Source organism: Eretmochelys imbricata, chromosome 7 (genome assembly GCF_965152235.1).
Source record: "Eretmochelys imbricata isolate rEreImb1 chromosome 7, rEreImb1.hap1, whole genome shotgun sequence".
Lineage (NCBI taxonomy): Eukaryota > Metazoa > Chordata > Testudines > Cheloniidae > Eretmochelys > Eretmochelys imbricata.
The window spans coordinates 56,406,066-56,431,623 of NC_135578.1; the positions used below are offsets into that span (position 1 = coordinate 56,406,066).

The window sequence follows — 25,558 nt, forward strand, 5'->3', positions numbered from 1 at the left end:
TAGCAGAAAGACGTCACTGCTGCATAAAAGTTTAGCTAGAACCAGCATCTGACCAGATCCGTTGACATAACCTGCATTACTTAGATTGTAAACCCCTGGGGGCAGGGGCTGCCTTTTTGTTCTTTGTACAGCACTAAGCACCATAGGCTCCAGGAACACGAATAGGGGTCCCCGCACTACAGTAAGACAAATAGTACAGGGGCTCCTCACTCCACTCACCAGAGCCCAGGCTAGCTTCTAGTCCACTCTCGTTACACCTGTTCATATTTCCACACAAAGCACACTCCTACACATCCTTCTGTTCTTGACAAAGGCAAGCGTTTATCCTCTGCTCACCTATTTTTCTTAGCTCCCAGCTGCATGGACCATCCCTTATCTCACATTGCCCAATGCCACTTTCGGGTAAGAACACTGCTATTAGAGGCTGACTAACCACTACCTAATACAGATAAATGCAGTTAGACCTATTGACCACACCTCAGACATTGTGGTGTACCTTGTCCCAGCTAAATAGCTTCCCCCTCCTTTTCCCGCCTCCATTCCGAGTGTCAAAACCCATCAGTGAAATGCACACAACCTACAAACACAGGCTTCTTTATTGTAGGAGACACTTGTGCTCACACATCAACCCCCCCCAAACTTAAAACTTTTTAAAATGTTGACAGTTCAGTCATTCATGTGCCAGGTGAGGATGACAGAGAAGGTTATTTGACAGGTCACAGCTGGGACTCTGCTCCAAAAGCCTGTCCAGGAAGGCAGAGGGTATTCTCTTCCCACCCTCCAACTCTACATAATAGCCCTGGTTTCCTGAGCATGTGCATCACTGCATGGAAAGAAGCCAGTGATGAGGCTTATTTTGCAAGCATGAAGGCGCGGTACTGAGATGCTCCTTCCAACAAGTTGCAGTCAGTTAATGTGCACGGGGGTGGCTTGTTAGTCACCTCCAACCCTAAATTATCTGGCACTGCTTCTCACGCAGACCTGGCCTCCTGTAACAGCAGGGCCCTCCACTGGGGGCAGAGCTGTCCTTAAGATCTGTGGGGCTCCATCCTGCTGGCAGGGAAAGGGAGGATGGAAATGAAGCCCTGGGTTACCTGCTCCTCTGGCTCTCAACCATGCTGGAGATCAGGCTATGTTGCAACAGAGAGCAGGGCTCCAGGCAGCAACTTGCCTGTCTTGTACTTGAAGCCAGGACTAGCTTCTGCTTGCTGTCTCCATTTTGGCACCAGATCTTTCAGACACCAAAGCATGGAGGGCAACAGACATTTTACCTCTGCAAAGGGACTCCACAGACAGGAAAAGGGCAACTGATCCAGCCAAGGGGAGAAGTTTAAGGCAAATCATGTTACATTCATCTCAACCTCACACCAGCTGCATTGCACATGGCTAGGACAAAGCATGTGTTGGCAAGTTGGATTCCTACAGAGGACCTGGGGCAATCACTGCTGTCAGAACATCCCAAATAAAACAGAGTTAAGGGAGTGGAGAGCTAGGTGAGGAAGGGGCTGGGGGCCAAGGCTTTAAACTTCTCTCTTTAAACCTTTCCATTGGGCCAAAGGATTCTCAAACCCCAAAGTGTCCAAGCAGCCAGGAGTGTCCCCATTTCTCCCATAGCCTGTGCCTTCCCTATGAAAGAACAGCACATCTGAAATTCCCCCAGAGTTGCAGGGCTTTGAGCTTTTGACATCAGTGCCAAAGCTGCAGGACGGAGAGGGAAATCCTACCAACCTGAACCCTGAGCTTCCCATGCTGGTGGCAACATGCCCTGGGCTGAAAGGCACTTTGCTTCTCTAGCTACCCTGCCTAATGGCAGCAGCAGGGTCTGCCCTGGGTGAAGAGAAGGTCGCTGCAGGAGGAGGCCTTAAAGAGAGAGGGAAGTAGAAGAAACTGCCCCTCTGGAGCTGTGCTTTGTACAGTTGGAGGTGCACAGCGAGGGAGCTGTAACCGCAGGTCACTCAGGCCTAGCCACAAACAAGCTACAGTACTTTAAATTTCACAGGTCTCAACAGTTAAACTGGCTGGAAAAGAAAAACAGATTCATGGAAAATATAAATTTTCTTTGCTTTACAAGGTGGGCGGGAAACCTGAACTCCAGGGCACCACCAACCTTTTAAAATAAAACTGTACAAAATTAGGACACCTGCGTTGGATCTGGTGTCGCCAGCTCTAAGAAGGCTCTTACCAGGTGTGATGCCAGAATTAGTCAGAAATAATGTGGGAGCATCCAGCCGCTCTCCCATATCCTATGGCAAGGGCTACCATCCCCCCCACAAGAGAGCGGGGAGGAATAAGTTCCAGGCAGGATTGGGGTCTACCATGCCTATTCTGTTCACATGCCCATCCAGCTGGCTTTAGGGGATGGGTGGGGTATGGACTCCCAAGCCAACTGCAGCTCAGTCACTTTCAAACTTGATGGAATTGACCTGGGTAGAAATAGCACCTCCGCAGTAACTGCCTCTTTTCTTCTTTGTCTTCTCATGGCGGAAGGATTTGCCTTTGGTGAATTTCAGTACGTTGTGGGCCTTTTCTCCCCAGTCGCCTGCAGCTCCTTTCTGTCAGATAAGGAAAAGGGGGGCCAGGTCAGCACTCAACAGCCAACGTGGCAAACACTAGGTCCTGCTTTGTATACTGCCCAGTAATGACTTCCAAGGGCTAAAGGAGTTTTCACCCAGCTCCTCTGCTGGAGGGGCTGGGAGCTCCCCTCAGCCAGTGCCCATATACCTCCCAGTTGAGCCTCCTGGTGGGAGAGGCTCAGATTGGAGAGCTCCCCACAAGCACCATGAAAACCCTTTCCCAGATGACCTGTGTTCTTGGGGCAAAACGTGCCAGTTTGTAACTCTGGCTGGACTTGTCCCTACCTTTGCATCAAATGAGTTGTTAGCTACACGGGAATCCACCTCGATCTCTTCCTCTCTTACTCTTCGGAAAGGGACAGCTGGCTGTTAGAGAAAAACATAGGTCACCCTAAGTCAATACCTGCACATGGCCTTCTCTTTGCCGGCCCACACAGCAATGCAGGACACTAAACTGGGGGAAATCCTATTTGAACCCTGGTCCAGTTTTCCAGGCCACATGAACTTGTGATCCTTCCCTTCAACAGTAAAGGGCAGTACAGAGGAGCTCCAGAGATAGTCTATACAGTCATCCTCAGCCAGAAAGATGCTGGGGCCACGATGCGCATCTTCTCTGGTCTCCACATAAGGGGCACTTAGGCTGGCTGAGGAGGGGGAGACTGTCTCCTGCAGCCTCGACCACCAAGGAAAGCAGTGCAGATTGCTGGGACTGAGAGACAAGAAAAAGCCCTGCTCTGATTCAGCACGTTTTCCCGTCACTCACCTGCTTCACCTTGGGAAATGAGTGTGGCGTTCTGGTCTTGGTCTTAATCTTCTTGCTGTCCGGTGTCCCCAATTCCTGGTCATCTTCGCTCTTCCGCTTCTTCTTATTCGAGCCTGCTAAAAACAATAGTAGTTCGACTTCAATGGGACCACCCTCCACCTGGGGAAAGGGAGCAGCGTCTCTCTCCACTGGGACACAAGTCAGACTGATGTATGCTGGGAACGTGAGCATGTGCACTCTGGAGTAGGGTGGTACAGGAACAATAACAGACACTCTATTAATGGCCAGTCTAGAGCACCAGCACTAGATAAGGAACTCCTGGGCAGCCATCCTCTAGTGCAAGGGTGAGGAAACTTTTTGGTCCAAGGGTCACATCTGGGGATGGAATTTGTATGCAGACCATGAATGCTCACAAAATTGGGGGTTGGGTTGCACGAGGGGGTGAGGGCTCTGGCTGGAGATATGGGCTCTGGGGTGGGGCTGGGAATGAGGGGTTGGGGTGCAGGAGGTTGCTCCGGAGGGTGGGAGGAGGATCAGGGCTGGGGCAGGTGGGTTGGGGTGCAGGATCCAGGCGGCGCTTACCTCAAGCGGCACATATCTCTCCCCCTGGCTCCTACATGGAGGCGCGGCCAGGCAGCCCTGCATACTGCCCTGTCTGCAGGCGCCTCCCTGCAGCTCCCATTGGCCACGGTTCCCAGACAATGGGAGCTGCGGAGGCACAATTTGGGGTGGGGGCAGTTTGTAGAGCCCCCTGGCTGCCCCTACATGTAGGAACTGGAGGGGGGACATGCTGCTGCTTCCAGGACTGCGTGGAGCAGGGCAAGCCTCCAACCTCGCTCCCTGGCAGGATCTTGAGCACCAGACTAAAACGTCTGGAGGGCCAGATGTGGCCCCCAGGCCATAGCTTGCCCACCCCTGCTCCAGCGTGTGGAGGTGGCTGCTGGTTACATGCAGAGTTTTGTTTAGCAAACCGCTTCTAGAAAATGGCTCCACATATGCTCTGCCCTGCAACACTCACTGCCTGACAGATGCCCTTCCTGGCTGGCACAGATTACCTCCATTTGCTTTTCCCTTCTCATCACAGGAGCTCTCAGAGCTACTCTCACTGCCACCAGCTGGCTTGGGCTCTGGCTTCTTTGTGGCTGGTGATTTGGCTGCTGGTGTGGATGAAGCCTTTGGTTTCTCTTTCACCAAGCTGGAGTTGTTCTGTCCCCCTTTCCCTGGCTTTAACCCGGCGACTGGAGTCCCTGCTGTTCTGGACTTCTTGTCATCATCACTGGAACTGTCAGATGAGCTGCTGCTACTGCTAGCAGCAGCTGCTTTCTTCCCTGCACAAGCTTTACTGCCCCCTGGTGATTTGCTGGCTAGTTTCACTGCTGGTTTGCTCTGCTCCTCCTCACTGCTTGAGCTGTCAGAATCTGAGCTGCTGGCTTTGGGGACCAGGGTGCAGGGTTTGGACCCTGGCTTAGCTGTCTTGCTGGCTGGCTTAGCTGGAGGGGCTTTCTTCTCTTCCTCAGAGCTGCTGGAGCTGCTATCTGAGTCAGAGCTGCTCTGGGCTTTCTTTGCCACAGCAGGAGGCTTCTTGGCTGCAGGTGGAGCTGGTTTGACTGCAGGCTTTGCAGGGGTCTCATCCTCAGAGCTGTCAGAATCTGGGAGGGAAGTTTGCAATACAAGAAGATTCCAGTGAGAATAGCCAAGTACTGAACAGACTTGTTCAGCCAGACCAAACTAGACAAGCAGGAGCAGTAACTGGAGTCCCTTCCACACTAGGAAGTGAGCAAAACCTGCTTGGTTTGGGACTCGGTGAAAGGTGCAGAACAACAGCCTTAGAGATTTATGGGCTCTGCTTAGAGCAGGTGTAGCACAGGCAGCTGCCATCTCCTCCCCCCACAAGCACATCTCAACTCCGACCCTCAGAAGTGGCTCTTCTAAGTCAACAGGGAGCTCAGTCTCCATGTTCCAAGTGATGCTTTACCTCTGCTGAGACTGCCACAGGGGGACAAGCAGTTGTGTCAGACACCTGCCCACTAGGAACTGGACTGAACCACAGATACTGCCAAACAAGAACAACTTTTGGGCCCTAGCAACATGGCTGAAGAGCCCTGGGAACTTGCCGCTAGCACAGAATCAAACAGCACTAACAATCAGAGCTGAAAAGTTGGGGCCATTCCTGTTCCCCTGCTCAGAAGGGTGGCTTACAGATTCAAGGCAGCACACTGCACTAGCTGCTCTTAAACGGTGCTGCAGCTCTTTAGTGTGGTTTACAAGCACTATCATGGACAGTGGCTATTGGGGAAATGGGTTTGGGATGGGACTGTCCTCCTCCTTCCCCTGTATTCTTCTCACTGGAGAATAAAGTTCATCCCCCAACTGGCTTTTCCTCCAATAAACAAACGTGCCGAACAGGTCCCCAGTACCCTGTATTTCAGCTATGCGGCAGAGATGTAGGAGTTTGAGTGATGAAACATTAGCGGGCGGCTACGTTTCCCCACACTTCATGCCCAAGAGAACTGGCACTTTGCATGGGGTTGGTTCTGCATGCTTACGAATTGGTCAGCAAATAACAGGTCAGTTCAATTAGACAGCCTCCCTGTGCCTCTGTATTCTTGATACCACAGCTGGGAACACAGACTGGGGAGGTAGACATGGCACTCACACCTGCTCAGTATGGTGGTGGTGAGATCACCACCCCTTCCTGTCCTGATACCTGAGCTGTCTGAGGAGGAGCTGGAGCCTTTCTTTGCTTGTCCTGACTTGGCAGGAGCCTTCACTGGTTTGGCAGGAGCCTTCGCTGCAAGTGATTTGGCAGTGAGCTTGGTCACTACCTTCTCTTCCTCAGAGCTGGAATCTAGACAAGAGAAGCATATCTGCAAGTGTCAGTGTTTTTCAGGGGCATATAACCCAAGTGAGTCCACCAGGGACCCCAGTCAGTGGTCATTTTAGGCAAAGCTTTGGCCTTGAGCCTCACACTTTAGGGAGGCACCATTGCCACTGGATTTTTGGAACTCAGACTACAATCATCAGGTGAGGTGAGGCGCAGAGCCAGAGAAGGGGCAGGGTGGGCAGAGAAGTCCGATAAGCACTCTCTGAATGGCCAGTGGAGAGCCCTACAGCATGTAGCCCTGCCTATGTTCCTGCTCCTGTCCCAGGGAATGGAGGCAACAGGAGCTGGAGGACCTAGGGCTGGGAATGTGCCCTCAAGATCTCCATGTTTCTTCTTTGCTAGGAAGATGAGGAACAGCAGTAGGAGCTTGGCCTAACCCTTCATAACAGTGTGTGTAGTGAGAGGGCACGGTGTAGAAACTAGGGGATTGAAGAGGGAGTGCTGGCCTCACTAAAGAAAGAGCAAAGAGGAAGAAGAGAGCGAGGAAAGAAATGGACAGAAAAGGAAAGTGTGTAGTGGAGGTGAAAGAACAGAATGAAACAGAGAAGGGAATCAATGACAAAAAGAAAAGAGGAACAGACTGGAGTGATTTGGGAAAGAAGGAAAGGACACCATCTGACTGTGTTATTCGACACTCCAGACTATTTTAGCAGTGGTCCAAATGGAATTGAAGATTTGTTTAAAAAAGTTCCCCTTTCTCCCCACCTTGGACCTGGCACAAGGGGGATATTTTTCACATAGGGAATTTACACCTGATGCCAGCCATGACTCTTATGGAGGATCTGAAGAGCTCAGAAATGGATCCAAAAAAAGAACTCCTAATCCTACCATAGGTACTTGTTAGGGAATACCCTTCACCACCCTGCAATCTGCAGATCTTCCTGGACTAGTCACTGTTCTTGTCTGTGCCACTCACTCATGCTTCCCACCACATCGATACAGGAGTTTCAGTTTTCAGAGGCATCCCTTTACCTTGCCATGGACACTGCAGGGAACTCAGACTCACTCTAAGGGCCCTGGCAAAGAGGAGGTTGGGTGCCTGCTGAGTGACACCGGGGGCTGAAAGGGGGCATGTGCAGAGTCACTGCATCAAAAAGGTCAAATCCCTGCTCCCTCACTCACCGGAATCACTGTCTGAACTGGATCCACCTTTCTGGATAGTCACAACGGTGGGTGTTGGGGTAGGTTTTTTTTTAGCCAGACTTGCTTTGGCTGCAAGAGAAACAATTACAATGAATCTCACACTCTCACAGCACTTTTCATCCAGGGATCTCCAAGAGCTTTACAAAGGAGGGCGGCTTATTAGCCTCTTGGACAGAAGAGGCAGGCAATTCACTGGGCAGCATTGCAAAGAACTCAGGACTCCAGATCCTCAGCCCCTGGGATTCCTAACCACCTGGAGTAGGCAGATGTCAGGGCTCCTTGTCCCCTCGCATGGCACAAGTCACGGGCTGCGAATGCAGCATCGCACATCAGCACATGCTCCCCTACTCAACACACGCAGGGGGTCAGATAGAGAAGGGATTTTCATTCACATAATACAGTAACCCAACGCAAGGCCTCTGCCAACTTCAAGAATGGGCCAGATTCATCCCATCCACTGAAGTAAATGGAAAGCCAGTAGGATTTATTTGACCTCTTGTGACCAAATTAGAGATGGGACTGAGCAGTCTGGAACTCAGGCTCAGCTCCTGGGGCCTGTTTTGGGACAGATACTAGCTGCTCTGAGACCTTTAAAAAGGCAAAAATAGCAGCATAATCCACAATTGTCAGGTAATTTCAGAAGCCACTATGTGGCCAGGAACCAACTGCACCCCACACAGGCACTTCCTGAACAGTCTAACACAACCATTTCCTAGCCTCCCTCTCCCCACAATCCACCTGTTGTTCCCTTCTTGGGTGTCTGCTCCATTTCATCACTGCTGTCCGAGCTGCTGTCTGAGGAGTCACTGCTCTCGGCTTTTTTCCCAGGAGCCTTTGCAACAGAGGGCTTTGCTTTGCCCTTTCTTGGCTCTGTAACCTGGGGGGGTGGCACCGCACTGTATGGACCTACAAAGAGACAGGATCAGCAGCGGCACCAGTGCAGACCCACCAGCCCTGCACGCTGGCAAATATGGTACACGTCGTGCTGGACTTCCCTGTTTTAGCCAGGTGATGATATAAAACAAGCCAGTTAAGCTACCTGCTCCTAATCACTTGCACAGTTGTGATCAACAAGGGCTTTATACTCAGTATGGTGGGAGGGGACATCCCCACAGTATTGCTACTCCTGACTCCCCCAGCAGCACAACTCCCCTTTGCTGGGGTTTCACCATAGCATTCCTCCCTTTTAGGGCTTGGCTACACTTACATTTTATAGCGCTCTAACTTGCTGGCTCAAGGGTGTGAAAAATGACCCCCCTGAGCGCAGCAAGTCTGAGCGCTTTAAAGCGCTAGCGTAAACAGGCTCCGAGTGCTGGGAGCCATGTTCCCAGTGCTGGGAGCTAATCCCCTCGTGGAGGTGGAGTACCAGGAGCGCTGGGAGAGCTCTCTCCCAGTGCTCGCACGCGACCACACTCGCACTTCAAAGCGCTGCCGCGGGAGCGCTCCCACAACAGCGCTTTGAAGTTTCCAGTGTAGCCATGCCCCTAGATTTGGATGGCCTAATTCACAGTTTCTCAAATGCGGGCACCATGGCCACATGTGGCCACTAGGGCATTTCCCTGCAGCCACAGCAGTTTCCTGGGCAGTGGAAGGGAGGGAAAGGCATCAGCCCCTCCCCTTCCTCCTGCATGCGCCAGCTCTCTGGAGATAAAGGTGGACCACACAACACTTAAGGAGCAAGGGGCAAGGAAGCCAGCGGGGTATGTGTGAGGAGGCGAGCAGTGGGGGTGAGGAGGTGTGAGAGGAAGTGAGCGGCGAGGGGAGGCCTGGCGGGGGAGTAAGGAGGCGAGCGGCAAGCCAGCAGCAGGGTGAGGAGGTGGCAGGGGGCCCTGGCTGAGAGTGAGGACTGAGCAGTGAGCCACTCAGCGAGCAGGGGTTCTCGTGGTGGGCAGGGGGATGTCTGTGGCAGGGGAATGGAGGAGTGCAGCGGGGGGTGGGGCAAGAGGAAGGAAGGAATATGAGGAGGAGAGCAGTGGGTGGGGGACTGAGGAGGGATGCAGGAGGTGAGCAGCAGGTGCATGGGCAGCATGTGGAGCATTCCTTTGGGGAGGCTAGCCCCTGCCCCCGCCCCAGCAGCCGGAGCCCTGAGACCCCCCTGCCTCCCTTGTGGCTGCAGCCACAAGCCCCCCACTCCGAGTGCCTCCCACCCACCCTGGCCGGAGGAGCCCCAGGCTGGCCAGCGCCCCGAGCAGCCACAGCCATGCCTCCCCTCCCCAGACCCAAGCTGCCCAGATACATTTTTCATTATTATTTGGACTTCTGAAGTAAATTTTAAAATGCTCTGACATAATAGAATTGTTGTACAGATAACCACTTTTACCAAAAAAGCAAAAGAAACAATAATGAAAAAGACAAGAATGTGCAGAACACCTTATTGTGTTTCTATTCTGTTAGGTCCAGTAAAGGGTAGAGATAACCGTGCATTATATTTATTACTGAGTCTGCAAAGAAAAACAAAACACAAAAAAACAACCACCCCAAAACCTTACATAAATCAATTACGATTATTTGGATGTATATATGTACATATTACTTGTTGGGTGCCGCACTCCAAGACCTCCAAAAAATTTGTTGCGGGACTTCCACTGCTGCTCTTGTTCATTTACTACTCTGCTCCTCAACTACGCCCCCGGGGTAAAGAAACCCTTCTATATTTCACACTTGCTTCTCTCAGTTTATTGGAGTCATAGGAACTGTTATACTAGATCAGGGCACGGGGTCCACCTAGTTCATTACCCAGCCTAATACTGGCTAGCACCACATGCTTCAGAGTAAGGTGCGAGAAGGCCTGTAAAGCACAATTATGGACTGATTTACCCACAGGGAATTTTCTTCCCAACTTCAGTCAGGCTGGGAATCATGCATGAGAATAGCCTCTAATAGCTCTCTGAAGAGCAGGATGCTCAGAGACAATGACCACATAAGGGATGCAACCAGCATAGTTTTCACCTCAAGAGAAGGTCTGGGTTTGAGGTTTAAGCCATGTCTTACCTGGATATAGCTAGAACAAAGACCCTGCAGTTCCATGCTTGCTGCCATCACCATCCCTCAGCCTTCTGGGCCACACCAAGCAGAGATGGGCAGCTAAACTTCTCTAGGGCTAGTAGTGGCAGAAAGCCTCCTCTCCACAGTACCAGCAATGGTTTTTGGTACTCACCGGGCTTCGGCTTCGATTTTGAGGCTGGCTTTTCATCCTCCGAGCTGTCAGAAGAATCCTCGCTGCTGGAGCTCTCTTTGGCAGGGGCTCTGGCTTTACCTGAGGGCACCTGGATGGCTGCAGGTTTGGGCAGTGGTGTTTTCTTGGGAACAGCCTTATTGCAAAGACAACAGACAAATACCTTTCCTCATCAAGGAAGCTGAGCTTTGAGAGACAGGTGCTGCCCAGAAACCACCCCTACTCCGTGTTGGAGAGTCCTCTCTTGCCCTCTCTGCCCTATTCACTGGGCATCAGATTTCCAGGATAGAGCCAAGAACTAGGGAAATTTCTCAAATGCCAGGAAGCACATTACAGGCTTTAACACCAGAGCATCAGAATTTCTTACCTCCCATTAAATTCCTACACGGGATACTCTCTGGCCGAGAAGAAGTGAGACAGAACATTAATAGCTAGAGAGCAGGAGAGATGGGGCACCACCACTGTCAGGGGAGCTGAGACATTAGCCGTGAGATATCTGGGAGAAGTAAGAGCTCTCTGGGAGAGGTTTCTAAGAGCTCCCACAGCTGGGGTCCAGCTCTCTTTCAGGGAAGTTGCTCTAACACTCCCCAGTGGGACTGCAGAAGCAGTGCAGGAACGTGTAAGGCTGGTAGAGTAGCACATCTGGCAACAGGAAAGCAAGCCATACAGAGGGTGCAGCATGCAGAAGTTATAAAGGGATTCCTGGCTCAGGAAAGAGGAATGGATCACTCAGCAGCAGAGAAGACTGTTGGTGAGGTTCCTAAGACACAAAGCCTCACTAAGATGTCACAAAAAGCTACAATGACTGCATGGGCACGCACTCAGCTGCTGTGCGGTTCTGGGTTACTTTACACAACCCTTAGATCAAGGGCAGAGAGACTCTTAGACTTCTCTCACACCAATGGAGTCATCCATGCTTGTCTCACTGTTTACCTTTGCAGATGCAGCCTTTTCCTTGTCAGAATCCTCACTACTACTGCTGCTGCTGCTGCTTTCTGCCTTGCCATTGGCTGCGTTGCAGGCAGCTTTACTTCCTGCTGGAGATAAGGCAAAGAAAGGGATGAGAAAACATGAGGGGTAGGGAATGGTAATCACATTCAACGCAAAAAACGTCCTGGACAGCATCAGCTCCCCTAACTGCACAAGGCAAGAGTCTCCAGCCCTCTTCTGGGAACCCACTCATTCTCCTCCTGTTTATCAGGGCAGCTCTAAACAGTCTCTCTGCAGACGGCTTTTCTCATTATAGACGAAATGGAAATCTCAGACTCAATCCTCTAATGAGGTTTGGAGGCATTGTTATAAATTGGCAGCACCTTTTTCTAACATAATATGAACCTGCTGGTTTCAGAAATGGGTTACTAAACTGAATTTTGACATTTAGACACGCACACTTGATTGCCACCAAAATTCATCAGAAATGTTTGCTATACCAACACCACGTGTATGAACTTGTGAGCAAAAAAAATCAGTTTGGTATAATTCCTTTTCAGCTGACCAAGTACAGAAATGAGTAGACGTACATTGTGGTTTTAACACCTACTGCTCCCTAATATTCAATTTTGTAGAGTATTTAGTCATCACTGTATCATATTAAAAATAAGTTGTGTGCAGTCTAGTTGTAGACACATTGGTCCCAGGGTATGAGAGACAAGGAGGGTGAGGTAATCTTGGTCTAATAAAAGATATTACCTCACCCATCTTGTCTAATATTAGAAATAAGTTAATCGTAACAAAAGTTACTTTTCCTGTAATATGAAATAATTCTAATTTTCTTGCATGCTTAGTACTTGTTGCTCTGGAGTTACCAGAGATGGTGTATATATGTGTATTTATTTATTTTTTACAAATAAAGAGAGCAACACTAGTTAGATGAGGTGGTGGTTTATGACACTCGTGTTGGTTACAGTTGAAGGAGTGCTCCATGCCAGTCTCCTACAATCTCTGCATTATTTGCCCAGGATCAAGTAAAGAAGACGTGCATGAAGCAGGTGAACAAGGATTGCACAGAATAAGGGAGGCAACAGCCATTACAGGGAAAAAACAAGATAGCAAACAGAGAGGCCATTGACAGAATTGAGTGCATCTTTCATTCAGAACAGAGTATCAGTCGTGTGACAGAGAAATTGCTATCCCCATTGCACTGAAAAAAGGCAAAATCAAGCGGTTATAGAAAACAAGAACATCTGCAACTGATATGATCACATGTGGCAAACTGCAGTGATACCAATAAATACCAGACAATCCCATGCTGTGAAACTCATGGACTGGAGATGCTGTATGCTTTGTCAAGAAGCGCACTCTAAACAGAGACTCATTTCTGTTACTACACTCAAGATGAGTGAACAGATAATGAAGACAGCTGTATTTGACCACAGATGAGTGTTTGTTTAGCTGAAGTAAGTGACCTCACAGCTCCTGAAGACAAGTACTACCTGACTTGTTACATCCCATTTATGAAGTCTGTGATGAAAAAGAGTGAGGGCATCAAAATTACTGACACAGCAATGCTTTGGCTTCAAAATGAGCTTCAGCATGCATCCAAGCAAGGTCATGGGTTGGCAACATTACTGCAAGATTGCAGTGAAAACTAGCATGGAAATTCCACACTCCTACATCTGCTATAGATCATCATACACTGGAAAACTTCAAGCTCCTATTGGGGATTTATTTCATTTTATTGCCTGATCAATCGGCTGCTGAGAAACTCTTAGTTCCAATCAAGTATAAATATGTACCCATCTCACAAATGATGGATTCTTGCCAAGATGATGAGATGGCCACCCCCAAGATGACATATTTCTGTCACAGGTACATGTTACACTGAATATTCAGGGAGATGCTTTGTCACACGGTGGCCACAAAGATTTCAGTGTCAGCAAGGATGATGCAGCTGCTTGCTAGATCGCCTGTACAACATTAATATCTGTGCTTAATTTGTGTGAATTAAAATGTTTATTTCTATTGTTTTAAAAACAGGTGTTTTGAGATTATGTGTTGTATTTGTACACTTTTCTTTCAAGGTGCGAATGCTCAAGTTATAAGAGCCATGTAAACAAACTTTTTCATGGTTGTATACTGTATTAAAATACGTCCAGTACCTCTTGGAAATAAACTGAAATTCAATAGCTTTATGAAAAGGTTGTGCATATTTAATCACTTGTTACATCCTACAACTCATTAAGATCCTACAATATGTTGATCCTAAACTAGAAGTAAATAAAGATCACTTAAGTGATTTCCACGTTATTTTGTTCTCTTTATAGAGGCCTTTATATACAACATACAGCTTAGGAACAACCATATTTGGATTCTGCACAACCTAATTATCTTAAAAAGACTTCCTGCCAACTTAACAAAAAATGCCTCATTAACTTTTCTGACAACCTGACTAGTCTAGTACCAGTTGGGGGAAGTTATCGTGACACCACTGATTCCAAGTCCCATAACTATAAGCTGAGGGTTAAGTTTAACTTAAGTTAGTGCTGGCTCAAATAGTGGAACGCATTAGCAAGAAGCACATGGCCCATGCAGTTACTCAGGGATTGGTGACAACCATTGGATCTAGTTGGGCCCTGAGATTTAACTATCCACTTAGGATCAAATTCAATTAACCTAAAAAGAAAAGGAGTCCTTGTGGCACCTTAGAGACTAACCAATTTATTTGAGCATGAGCTTTCGTGAGCTACAGCTCACTTCATCAGATGCATACCGTGGTATGCATCTGATGAAGTGAGCTGTAGCTCACGAAAGCTCATGCTCAAATAAATTGGTTAGTCTCTAAGGTGCCACAAGGACTCCTTTTCTTTTTGCGAATACAGACTAACACGGCTGTTACTCTGAAACCTGTCAATTAACCTGTGATCAGATTTATATCTGGATTTCCAGAAATTAAAGCCTAATATATGCTACCAGTGCAGCCCCAGGTCCCTATCACCAGTGATCCTAGCCAAACAGCAAGTTGGACTGGATCACCGAAGTGGCCTTGCTAGGATGGTATCTTCTCTACCGGGGCATTTGGTCACCTAGACCCCAGGTTCTTCCCCAGGGATTCCTGTTCACACACATCCGCTCACAGTGCAGCGCAGCGCAGCCAGGTACCTGATTTAGCTGCTGTTTTAGCTGCCACTGGCTTCAGGGGCTGTTTCTTTGGTCTTTCATCCTCTGAGCTGCTGGAGTCCGAGCTGGAGGAGCTCTTAGCCTTCTTCTGGGGCTGGGTTTTGGTGGCAGCTGGCTTGGCCTGGGCTTTGGTTACCTTCTAATGAGAGAGGAAAAACTAATCAGAGACTATTCTAGTCAACAAGGCCTAAAGGGACTGAGGAGAGAGAGACAGGACAACAGTCCAACTGGCACACCCGTTCTATAAAGATTATCTGTACGGACTGCCAGTCAAAATGTTAGACAACCTTGAGTTGGGGGTTCTTATTTTGGAGAGCTGATGCTCTATTTTAGGCACATAACCCCAAATATACAGGAAATTCCCTAAGCTTTGACAGCAGGAGGCACTTTTCCCTGCACCCTGACACTTCCAAGTGGAATGATATCTCTCCCACTTAACAGGAAAGGGAGCAGAAGTACCCAACAGAGACTTGAGGGTGAGGAGAGCAGAGTCGGGGTGCCCAAACAGGGCACTAAGCCCTCAGACTAGTGACTATCCCAGAGGGAAGAACACCACCAGAAAGGGATGGCTCCAAGTTGGGGTCTGAAAATCCCAACACATGGATGATTATCCTAGATGGCCCATTGGAATCCACCCAGGGTCTCTTCCATGCACATGAATTTTCAGAACCCAACCCAGAGCCATGAAACAGGGACAGATTTGGGGTTGGTAGCTGCCTGGTAGTCCCCTTCCCTATGAGAAAGCACTAGTCTAAGGGCTCAACAGCGCTGGCTGGGCACCTTAGCCTCAACCGTAATTGGGTACTGGTACCTCAGCTCCATGTCTTGCTCATGAAGAACACAGCTCCAGATATTAATTCTCAGCTTGGTGGCACCAGCACACAGTGAAAAGGGAGGAAATACTACTACTCTTCCCCCACACTAGTTACATGCTACTATTTCGTTTACAGATGGTGATCAGGGATAACACCCCCTTATCCTGAGCATTTTATACACTGGTTACTCTGGTGGCAGTGTAAACAAATGCAGACTTCCCCTCAGGTTAGAAGGAGCAGGCCACAGCAGTCTGTCTCAATCTCATGGGAGAGAAGCAGATTCCAATACTAGATGGGAAATGCATCCCAGAGATCTGCCTCTGCTTTCACTAGAGCCAGTCCAAATAGCAGACTGCACGTTACAGGACTAACTCATTTGTTAAGCTCTAGTCGCATGCCGAGTGCTTTACAGAGAGCTAAGAACACATGTCCTCTATCTCAAAGAGTTTAGTGTGTAAGTAAAATTGCCCTGAGTCTGGATTAATGCCTGATAAATAGAATAAGTGATCCAGAACCCATGCTCTGTAGCCCACCTCCAGCCCCAAGAGTAGTTCCAGTCCCCCACACAGTGTTGGTCACATTTAATACTCTCCATTACTGTGGAACGTGCTTTGGAAAGGACCGAAAGGAAAAGGTGACCTGTGCTGGCTTCTTTTCTTCCTCCTCAGAGTCCGAATCATCGCTGGAGTCCTCGCTGCTGCTCTCTGCTTTTTTGGCAGGAGCCACTGCCTTTGCTATCACCTTCGGCACAGGCGCTGACTTAGCTGCTGTGTTGGGAAGAGCAGACACTGAGGACAAATTCATTCCCAGCCTCCCATGTATAGTGCAAGAAAAGAGAAATGTATCAAACTGCAGCTGTCATGTCCTGTTCAGAGGCTCAGGCTTATATCTCAGCTTCCCACAGAGTGCTACAGAGCCTTCACAATGACTAGCCAAGGCACAGAAACCACTCCTTTCTTGCCATGCACAAGCTGTGCCACTGAAAAGGACATACTCCCCGCACTGAGTGTTTGTTAAAAGATCCAGATATTTTATCATATCATTTAAAACCAAAAAAGCTGCTTTTTGATGATGGGTTTCCAAAGAAAACTGCGTCACTGCATTGCTGGGCCCTATGGAGCTGCCAGGCCCACTGACTTAACATACTGTAGCCAAATCCACTCCTTCCTGGCCAGTTCTTTCTTCCTCTGCTGGATACTGTGTGTAAATGGTCTAGCTAGAGATCATGTTCCTAACATTCTTTAGAAGATCAAGAGCAAAGCCTTGTTCAAATTCAGGATTGGGAAGGGCCAAATTAAGTTTCAACTCAGTTTCCTGTTGCCTCATTCCTTCCTCCCCGATCCCAGTTTGCAGTCTGCTCCTCATCTTCTGTGAATCTGCTCATGGCAGCAACCAATGTGAGTATCCTGTGAGCTGGACAATATATGGGCGCAACACTAGGCAAAGCTGAAAAGAGAAGCACTCTACACGTTACAAGTGAGGGGCATAATCCATGGGGGCACTGGAGGGGACGCAGGACCTTGAGAGAGGGGGAAGTCTCACATCCTTGGCAGAATACACATCAGACACCAGTGTTTTCAGTTTCCCTATCTGACCCCCAGCTGTCCTCCATCCACGAGTCAGATCAATACAAAGAGAAGCCTGATCAATGGAGGCTAAAGCAGGAACTTTAACTAAGCGCTCATGTTTGCAAACTTTACGTTGCTCAGGGGTATTTTTTTTCACACCCATGAGCAACATAAGGTTTGCCGACAAAAGTGCTAGTGTAGACATGGCCTAAATCCAGCTCAGCCCTAGCATAAGCAGGCACATTTCTCTTCACTTCAATCAAACTGCTACAACTTGAGCCAGGGCTGAATTGGACCCCTATATAGCAGCAGAACAAGACAGCATACTTTAAGCACAAGGGGAGTTCTCCCTCTCGTGTCATAAACCTGGTAAGTTAGACATGAAAAGGAGTTGAGGGAAGCACACCTAGGAGCACGGGGGCACTGGCTAGGGATGGAGAAGACTGATGGGAAATAGTATGTTAAAACACAATGAGGTTCAGGACAGCGAAGAACTGGTACTCCAGCACCAGCAAGCTGGATAACAAAACTTAAAATAAATTAAAATTCTTAATTATGATTTTAATTTAAATCAGAGTTTATTTATAGATTTCACTTTCTTCCCATTTTATGATCCTATTTCTGAAACTGACATTTTGTATTTATTCCTTTAGTTAGTTTCCTAATTGTTAATAACATTTCAGATTTTACACTAGGAGCATGAGCATATAAAGTGAAAAGTGCAAACATTGGTGGATGGCACAGATCCTACCAGAACCGAGACCCAAACACCAACTGCAAAGCACCAGCTCCAAATCCAGCCTAAGAACTTTTCCCAAGTTAATTTGTGTGTCACTTGCCCAACTCAAAGGTTTTCTCCTAAGAAGTTTCACAGTGGATGCTCATCTATGCTGAAAAAGACAAGCCCAGGGCCTCATTAATATCTGTGAGAACACCAACTCAAAATTGATAAGCAATTTTAATAAGTAAGGTGGTGCAAACCACACCACCTTCCCACACATTAAACTTCCCCAAGTGAAATCCTTTGCTATTCACCTCTATCAGGGTTTGAAATCAACAGGACTTGTGTTCCCATGTCATTTAGGTGCCTAAATATGAGTACAGGAGCCTAAATAAGCTATTTTTGAAAATTCTGGACTGTGGATAAGTTCAAAGTAACTTTGTTAGTATACTGGAAATCTAAACTTTTCATTAATAAAGCAATTCTGTTTTAAAATGACAGACTTCAGACCACTAAGGGTTATGGTTTTAATCTCTAATGCTGCAAATACTCATGCACGTTTAACTTTGAGCAGTGGTTCTCAAACTGTTGGTTGTAACCCCAAAGTGGGTCATGACCCCGTTTTAATGGGGTCGCCAGGGCTGGCTCATACTTGCCAGGGTTAGGGGCCAAAGCCAAAGCCCCACTGTCTGGGGCTGAAACCTGAGGTCTTCTGTCCTGGGCAGTGGGCTGATATTACAGGCACCCTCCCTGGGGCTGAAGCCCTTGGGCTCCGGCCCCCCACTCGAGGTGGCAGGGATCAGGTGGGCCGTCAGGCTTCGGTCCCTCCCCCCGGGGTCATTTAGTAATTTTTTTTTTTGTCAGAAGGGGGTCATGGTGCAATGAAGTTTGAGAACCTCTGACTTAGAGCATAAGTAGTCCTGGTTAAGTGAATGGGACCCTTCATGTGGGGAAAGTTAGTACCTGCCTAAGTGTTTGCAAGATCAAGGTTTTTATTTTCACTATTTTGTGTTTTGCCTACAGCAGTTCATATAAAATACCCTTTTAAAAAGGCATTTAAAAACATTTACAATTTAGTTCAGTGGTTCTCAACCAGGGGTCCGGGTCCCCCTAGGGGGCTGCGAGCAGGTTTCAGGCGGGCTGCCAAGCAGGGCCAACATTAGACTTGCTGAGGCCCAGGGTAGAAAGCCAAAGCCCCACTGCATGGGGAGGAAGCCTGGGGCCCTGAGCCCTGCCACCCGGGGCTGAAGCCTGAGCAACGTAGCTTCATGGGGGCCCCTGTGGCATGGGATCCCAGGCAACTGCCTTGTTTGCTACCCCCTAATGCCGGCCCTGGCTTTTCTATGCAAAAAACTAGTTATTGTGGCACAGGTGGGCCGTGGAGTATTTATAGCATGTTGGAGGGGCCTCAAAGAAAAAGGCCGAGAACCCCTGATTTAGTTCATTATACATTTTTGACTAAAATTGCAATAGCACAAATTTCCCCATTAGTTTTACAAAGTCTTGACCTGATTTATACAAATTTTCAAAAATCCAATGATTTAAATCATGATTTAGATCGCTCTACCATGACCAAGCACCAGGAAGAACTCATTGGATTAGTCACGAGTCTAATTCTACCTAAATACTACAGTGATGAGTGCTAGAGAAAGCTCCAAGATAAGTAATCAGTTCTGGTATCTGGCAGCTCACAGGACAACAACAGTCAAACCCATCCAGCCTCAGCCAATGTGCAGATACAATATGCCTCCAGCTGCTACAAAGCCTGATTTATACTCATAGCAAGCTTAGTACTTTACTTATAATTAAACTGGAAAAAAAAAACATTATGAAGGATGAGTAACTAAAGTGAAAAGTGCAAGTGATTGTGGATAGGTACAGATCTGAGATCATGAACTGAGATCATGATCATGACCAGAACTGAGATCATGCAGTTCGTGACTGCTGTTCAAAGCCCTAAACACAAGCTGCAAAGCTGTGAATCCAGCCTCAGAACTTTTCCCAAGTTAATCATGCCCACTTGCTCAGCCCAAAGGCCTTTTGCAAACCCCACCTGGCTTCTTGGCTGTGGTTTTCTCATCTTCTTCACTGGAGCTCTCATCACTGCTCGAGGAAGATTCTTTCTTGGACTTCTTTGCAGGGGGTCCATTGGGAACAGCCTTCCGTTTCTTAGCATCAGGGGATCTGGGGAGGAGAAAGACTTAGTTCTAAACAGTTTCTCCCAGCTCCAGAGAGCTTCCTAGCATTTCACCCGTTCTACTACAAGCAAAGCAGCTTATCCCTAGAGAATACTGGAGCCTCCCACATTCCTGTCCATTACTTGTATTACAATAGCACCTGAAGGCCCCAACCAGAACTGGGGCCTCCCTGTGCTGGGCATTATACAGCAGAAGAGACAATCCTGATGGGCTTACTGTCTGAATAGAAAAGACAGACAAGTGGCTGGAAGGATACTACAAACAAAACAAACAACTTGACAATTTGCCATTCTTTTTTTATATCTTGGTGGGCAGTGTGTTCAGTGGTACTCAGGTGTTTGCAGGTATAGGAAAGGACTGTTTTCATTCCCACTGCATGCAACAATCTACAAAGTGGCTAGAGCCACTCAGTGAGGATTCAAGACCTGATCTGTCTGCAGTAATAAGAGTTCTCTTTAAACAACAGATAGCTTTAAATAACTAAGTTATGATAAGATGCTAATTAAGAGGTCCTCCAGTTAAAGTAACCAGACAAAGATTTTACATATAGTATGTTAAAGGATTTTATTAACTATATGGCTTATTACAGATTGTTGTCGTCAATTCTATTATTTTACAGTAGTACCTTTAATGCTCATTAAAGATGCAACTGAAGATGCTGATGATGATTATACCAAAGGCTAATAAATTGAAGCCATAGGTTATACTTTGCATTTTTGAGAGTATAAATGCAATCACTGAATTATGCATACTTTTATTGAGTCTTCATTTCCCTATTTTCTGATAGTTACCTTAATTTTAAGTTTTAATTTAAGTTTTATACGTGCAATTAATTTTCAACTTTGCTTTTCAGTTCCTCTTTTGAAGGCATTATCTAGACTAGATAATAGAAATAGGGGATTCTTACAATGGAGAAGTACATAATGCCAGAACTGCCAGGTTCAAGCCATTTGCATACCAGTCTCCTCTATATCAGGGTGAACCTGCCAACTAAACAGATTTATTCGACACAAAATAAGGGATCTCTTTGTTCGAGAGACCCTGAATCTGGAAATAAGTGTCTTGGGTTTTAAAAACACATGAGGAAGCTCGGTAGAGAAAAACAACAGAACATCTGAGAAAATGAGAAAAGCAGAACGCATATCTCCTCAGGAGTTTATCAGGGTATTTCCTCTCCATGCACTGAGGGGTAGGAGATTCAAGTGCCGCCTGAATTCGTTTCTCCAAGCATCTTTGAGGTATGAATAGTTTGTTTTAAACAAGAGACTCATTTTGGGGTTCATGTGAGAGACCAGACGGGGGTTCCTAAGCTCACAACACATAGCCCTCTGAAGCACTGGCAGTTGCCTTGAGCATAACCATCACCCTCTGAATCCTGAACACACCCTTGGGATCATGGCCCTGCAGACCTTTCCAGCAACACGTTTCTGCTTCAAATTGCCCTTGGTCCTCCATGCTTCTTTCCAGCTCTTTCATCAGTTGTTCAGCCCCTAATAACCTCACCTTACGCTCACTGAATAAATTCTTGTCTAAGACAGCAGTGAGCTGTGGTGTGGAATAAACAGACTCAGGGGCAGAGAGCAGTACAGCACTGTGGTGTTAGGATTTGGGGTCATAGCATAATTACCAGACTTGGACTCTAGACCAACCAACCTGGCTTATGTAGTACTTTTACACCAATGTATCATAGCTGGGTGTGGATCAGCAGGTTGCAGGCACATGCTTCAGCTATGCCGTGAGGCTGAAGACATAGGGTCTAACTACCTAAGAATTCATCAATAGCTTCTTAATGGCCACAGCTGGATTAGTTTGCAGCATGGCTCATTTTACAATTCCCAAAACAAGTAGTTTTGTGGGGTTCATGCATATCTACTAGATAGTAAAACCTAATAAAGAAAGAGGGAAAACATTATAATACCTTATTTTTACTGTTTCTCTAATCCTTTTAAGGCTTCCTGGACTATTTGGCTTATTTTCCGTACTCCCTAGCCTCTTATCCTGAGATCATCTGCCCTTTCAACAGCTGTTTGGTTGCCCAGCAGCCAACTTTAATGCACATTATTTTATGAATACTAAGGATATGTCTTCACTGCACAGTTAACATGGATTCTTACCTGGGTGTGAGCCTTACCACCTCTACCTACACAGAAAAACCTGTGACCTAGATTTGGAGTTCTTTAAGCCCAAGGTTGCTTATCCAGCTGGGGGTAACTGCCCAGTAAAGTCATACCCTAAGTATGGAATACCAAACAACTCACATTTTAGCTTTTCACTTGAAATAGAGTTAAAAGGGGCTGAAAGGGCCATAAGCTGCTACTGAAATGGCAGCCTGGAACTTTGTGGGCAGAAGGCAGATTAGAAGTGCGCTGCAAATATTTTAAAAATATTATGATGGATAAAGATGGCTGGGAACTTATTCTTTATATCTTTACTGCAGAAATACCAGAAGCTTGGTTTCCCTGGGTTTTGCTGGAGCACCTTTGGGAAGTCTCAGGGATTCTATTGGGAGCTTTGTCAGTTTGCAATAGAAAGTAACCAAAAGAAATGTACCAGATATGGACAGGCTAAGCCCATCTCAACAGATTTTCCAGGAAGGGAGACACTTACTTCAGCCAGTAGTTGAAGACATCCAAGAGAGAAGCAGCATTAGGATCCTGGTCTGTCTGTAAACCAGAAACATACATGAATATTAGCACTGACAACCCACATAGACTTCTCTAAGGAGTGCCTCCTATACTGTCAGTGGAATGGAAAACTCTGCGCCATAGGCAACTGCTTCTGCATTGATGTATAACAGGTAGAGAGGCCTGGTAGACTTAGCAAGTGGAGCATGTTGCTCATAAAACACCTTCATAAACATTAGAAGCTAAAGTTAAGAAGCCTCTGCGCTATCTTAAAAATGAGACAACTTGAGTAATTTAGGACAAAAGATTCCACCGCCTATAGATTTATTAAAATCTAAGGTCAAGATTCTGCAGATATTTTGGCTACATCTGCACTAGGAGCTCTTTAACTGGTATACCATCCCAGCAAAGTGCTCCTAGTGTGGACACAGCTTACACTGACAAAGCTGTGCTTTGTACAAACATAGTAAATCCACCCCCCAGAAGCAAAACAAGTTACACCTGTAAGACTGCAGCTTTGCTAGAATAGCTGTGTCTACAGCAGCAACTTCTGCAGACACAGTTGTCAATCAGGGACTACTCCTCTTCATACCCCTGACCAAACCGACAAAGCTGTACTGGCAGAAGTTTGTAGTATAGACGTAGCCTTATTCTTAACTTTGCACACTGAGTAGTTTCATTAATGTTAATGTGACAACTCCGTATGCACAGTTAAGCATATACTAAACCCTTGCAATGATGTAGTCTAATGGGAGGGGGAAATATCTACTTAACATATGGATTAGATAATAAAAAATATTCCAGAAGAGTTATCACTATTGGTATCAAATTATGGAGACAGGAAAAAGTGCAGAGAGAGCAGGGAGATCTGCAGAAAGCTAGGGGGGAGTCCTCCCAATTTTGCAAGGACTTTCCACCGCTTTTGTTGGAATTTCAGTGAGGTTCTATGCATTATACAGAGACTCTGTCTCTCTCCAATACAACATGCAGCTGCCAGAAGAGGAAAGTAAATGTGAAAGTACAGCATATGGTCAGAGGCAACTTGCCCCAGGACTCCCAATTCATGACGACATGACATAAGTTGTTTGACTCCTCAAACGCTCCAGTTGAATGCACATCTCCCTCCTCCCCCCAGGGAACGGCCCCCCCACCCCACAAACAGAACCCCTCTTTCCGGGTCCTTCCCTGTACAGGTACCCCCCCCCCCATGCAACCTCCCCTCTCCTCAGGGCCCCCCTGGCACAGTTCCCCCTCCCCCCCAGGACCCCATCCCAGACCTTTAGGATCCCCTCCCAGTACAGCCCCCCCCCCGACCTCTCTCCCATACAGCTCCCCAAGGTCCCCCCAGGACAGCTCCCCCCCAGGGTCCCCTCCCCAGTACAGCCCCCCTCCCTCACAACCCCACCAAGGTCCCCCCAACACAGCTCCCCACCATGGTCCCCTCACTTCAGCCCCCCCAGTACAGCCCCCCCGTCCGCTCCCTCAGGGTCCCCCTCACCACTCCGGCCGCCCTGCCGAAGGCCCGCGCCGCCCCCTCGAAGTGGTTGTCGCGCAGGAAGGCGAACACGAGCGGGAAGAGGTCGCTCGGCACCACGCGCGGCTCAGCCATGCTTCCACGCCGTCAGCCGGCCGCCTGTATCACGTGTGCCGGCCGGGGGGGGACGTACTGCGTCGTGAGGTCATAGGTCAAACGGGGCCTCAAAGAGGGGAAGGGGGGTGTGATCCGCCATCTTGTTATAGGCAGGAGCACGGCCCCCTCCCTCGCGGAGAGCTCCTGAGCGCCACCTGGCGGGCCAGCGGCTGCAGTGCAGCCGGCCGCGCAACGCACGCAGAGGAGGTCTCGAGTGAGAGGGAGGAAGGTACCATGGGTAGGGCTAACAGTGATGGAAGAGCAGGGAGGTGAAGAGTAATGTCCCTTCCTCCTCCGCGTTTGCTAGCGCCTAGCTTTGGGCTACCCCACATCTGAGCACGCTGCAGCTCACCCGTCCCACCCCAGGTACATGCCAGCTGGGAAGGGGGAGCCAAGGTTTTGGAGCAGCGGGGTGGCTGCACTGGGGCCTTTTGGAAGCCTCCATTGTCACCGACAACGTGCCTGAAGTTTTGGCCCACGTGTCTGAATTGTTGGGGTTCATCTGGGTCTCGACAAGACTAAGATCAGGGGATCTGAGTTCTGGTCCGGTTCTGCCACAGGCGTCCTGCGAGCTAGCGCAGCTCGGGGATATTTAGCAACATCCCACCAGCTATGTGTGTCCAAGAGATTCTTGGATCGAAAGCAGTAGAAAAAGTCCAGTGGACTGCTCTGCAGAGGATTCTTTTGGTGCAGAGGTTAATTAAACGACTTTGAAGCATTCCAGACTTAACAGCTGAATGAACTAACTGTAAGCTTACCCCACCAAAAACCATGTCAAAAGAACATTAAGGTTGCAAAGTTAAGCACCCAAATTTAGGCATTGCCAGAATTAAGGTTGTCTGTAACTTTAATTTGGCCCTTTTGTCCATACACTAATTTGGGGTGCCCAATCTGAGACAACTAGGAGTTGATTGTTCAGAGTACTTTTCTATAGGGCAGCAGTTAACGGTCTTAAGCAAGAGATTATCCTTTCGTTTTCTACAGTCCCATCCCTTATTCATTACACAAGTTCCAGTTCTGCAAAGCAAGTCTCCTTCATTACACAGCCGTGATTCATTTCCAGATTAGGTCCATCTTGTACACTGAATGAGGCAAGGGTCCTATGGAAAAATAGTATGTGATAGGCTGTAACTAAAAATGATCACAACACATAAACACCACGGGGCTGAAATAAGGTTGCACAGGCACACTTCTTTTTTGGATTTTCCTAACTTCCGGGTGCTTGATGTTGTAACCTTAATGTTCTTTTAACTCAGTTCATGTTTGTGATTGCCTAGATTTAAAAAATAAAAAACAAATGGGGTCCAAATTTCCCCCACACCCAGGCTTGTCTTCTTATCCAGCCTTC

General features: G+C 47.8%; 1 protein-coding gene across 6 annotated transcripts; it reads right to left on the minus strand.

Annotated features, from left to right (window-relative positions):
- Nucleotides 1–562: 562 nt before the first annotated feature.
- On the minus strand, nt 563–24,271 carry NOLC1 (nucleolar and coiled-body phosphoprotein 1). 6 transcript variants are annotated; one of them, XM_077821087.1, is made up of 14 exons: nt 24,079–24,271; nt 22,564–22,619; nt 19,812–19,942; nt 16,109–16,233; nt 14,637–14,793; nt 11,472–11,575; nt 10,521–10,674; nt 8,102–8,269; nt 7,343–7,432; nt 6,044–6,184; nt 4,392–4,985; nt 3,337–3,452; nt 2,859–2,939; nt 563–2,552 (listed from the first exon to the last, which is right to left on the minus strand). In XM_077821087.1, exons 1-14 carry the CDS (start codon nt 24,187–24,189, stop codon nt 2,394–2,396), a joined length of 2,187 nt encoding a protein of 728 aa, XP_077677213.1. In that variant the 5' UTR covers nt 24,190–24,271; the 3' UTR covers nt 563–2,393. The 6 variants fall into 6 exon arrangements, with proteins under 6 accessions (XP_077677213.1, XP_077677214.1, XP_077677215.1 ...); XM_077821088.1 differs by having other exon boundaries at nt 11,472–11,572; nt 16,109–16,236; XM_077821089.1 differs by having other exon boundaries at nt 3,337–3,449; nt 16,109–16,236.
- Nucleotides 24,272–25,558: the final 1,287 nt, after the last annotated feature.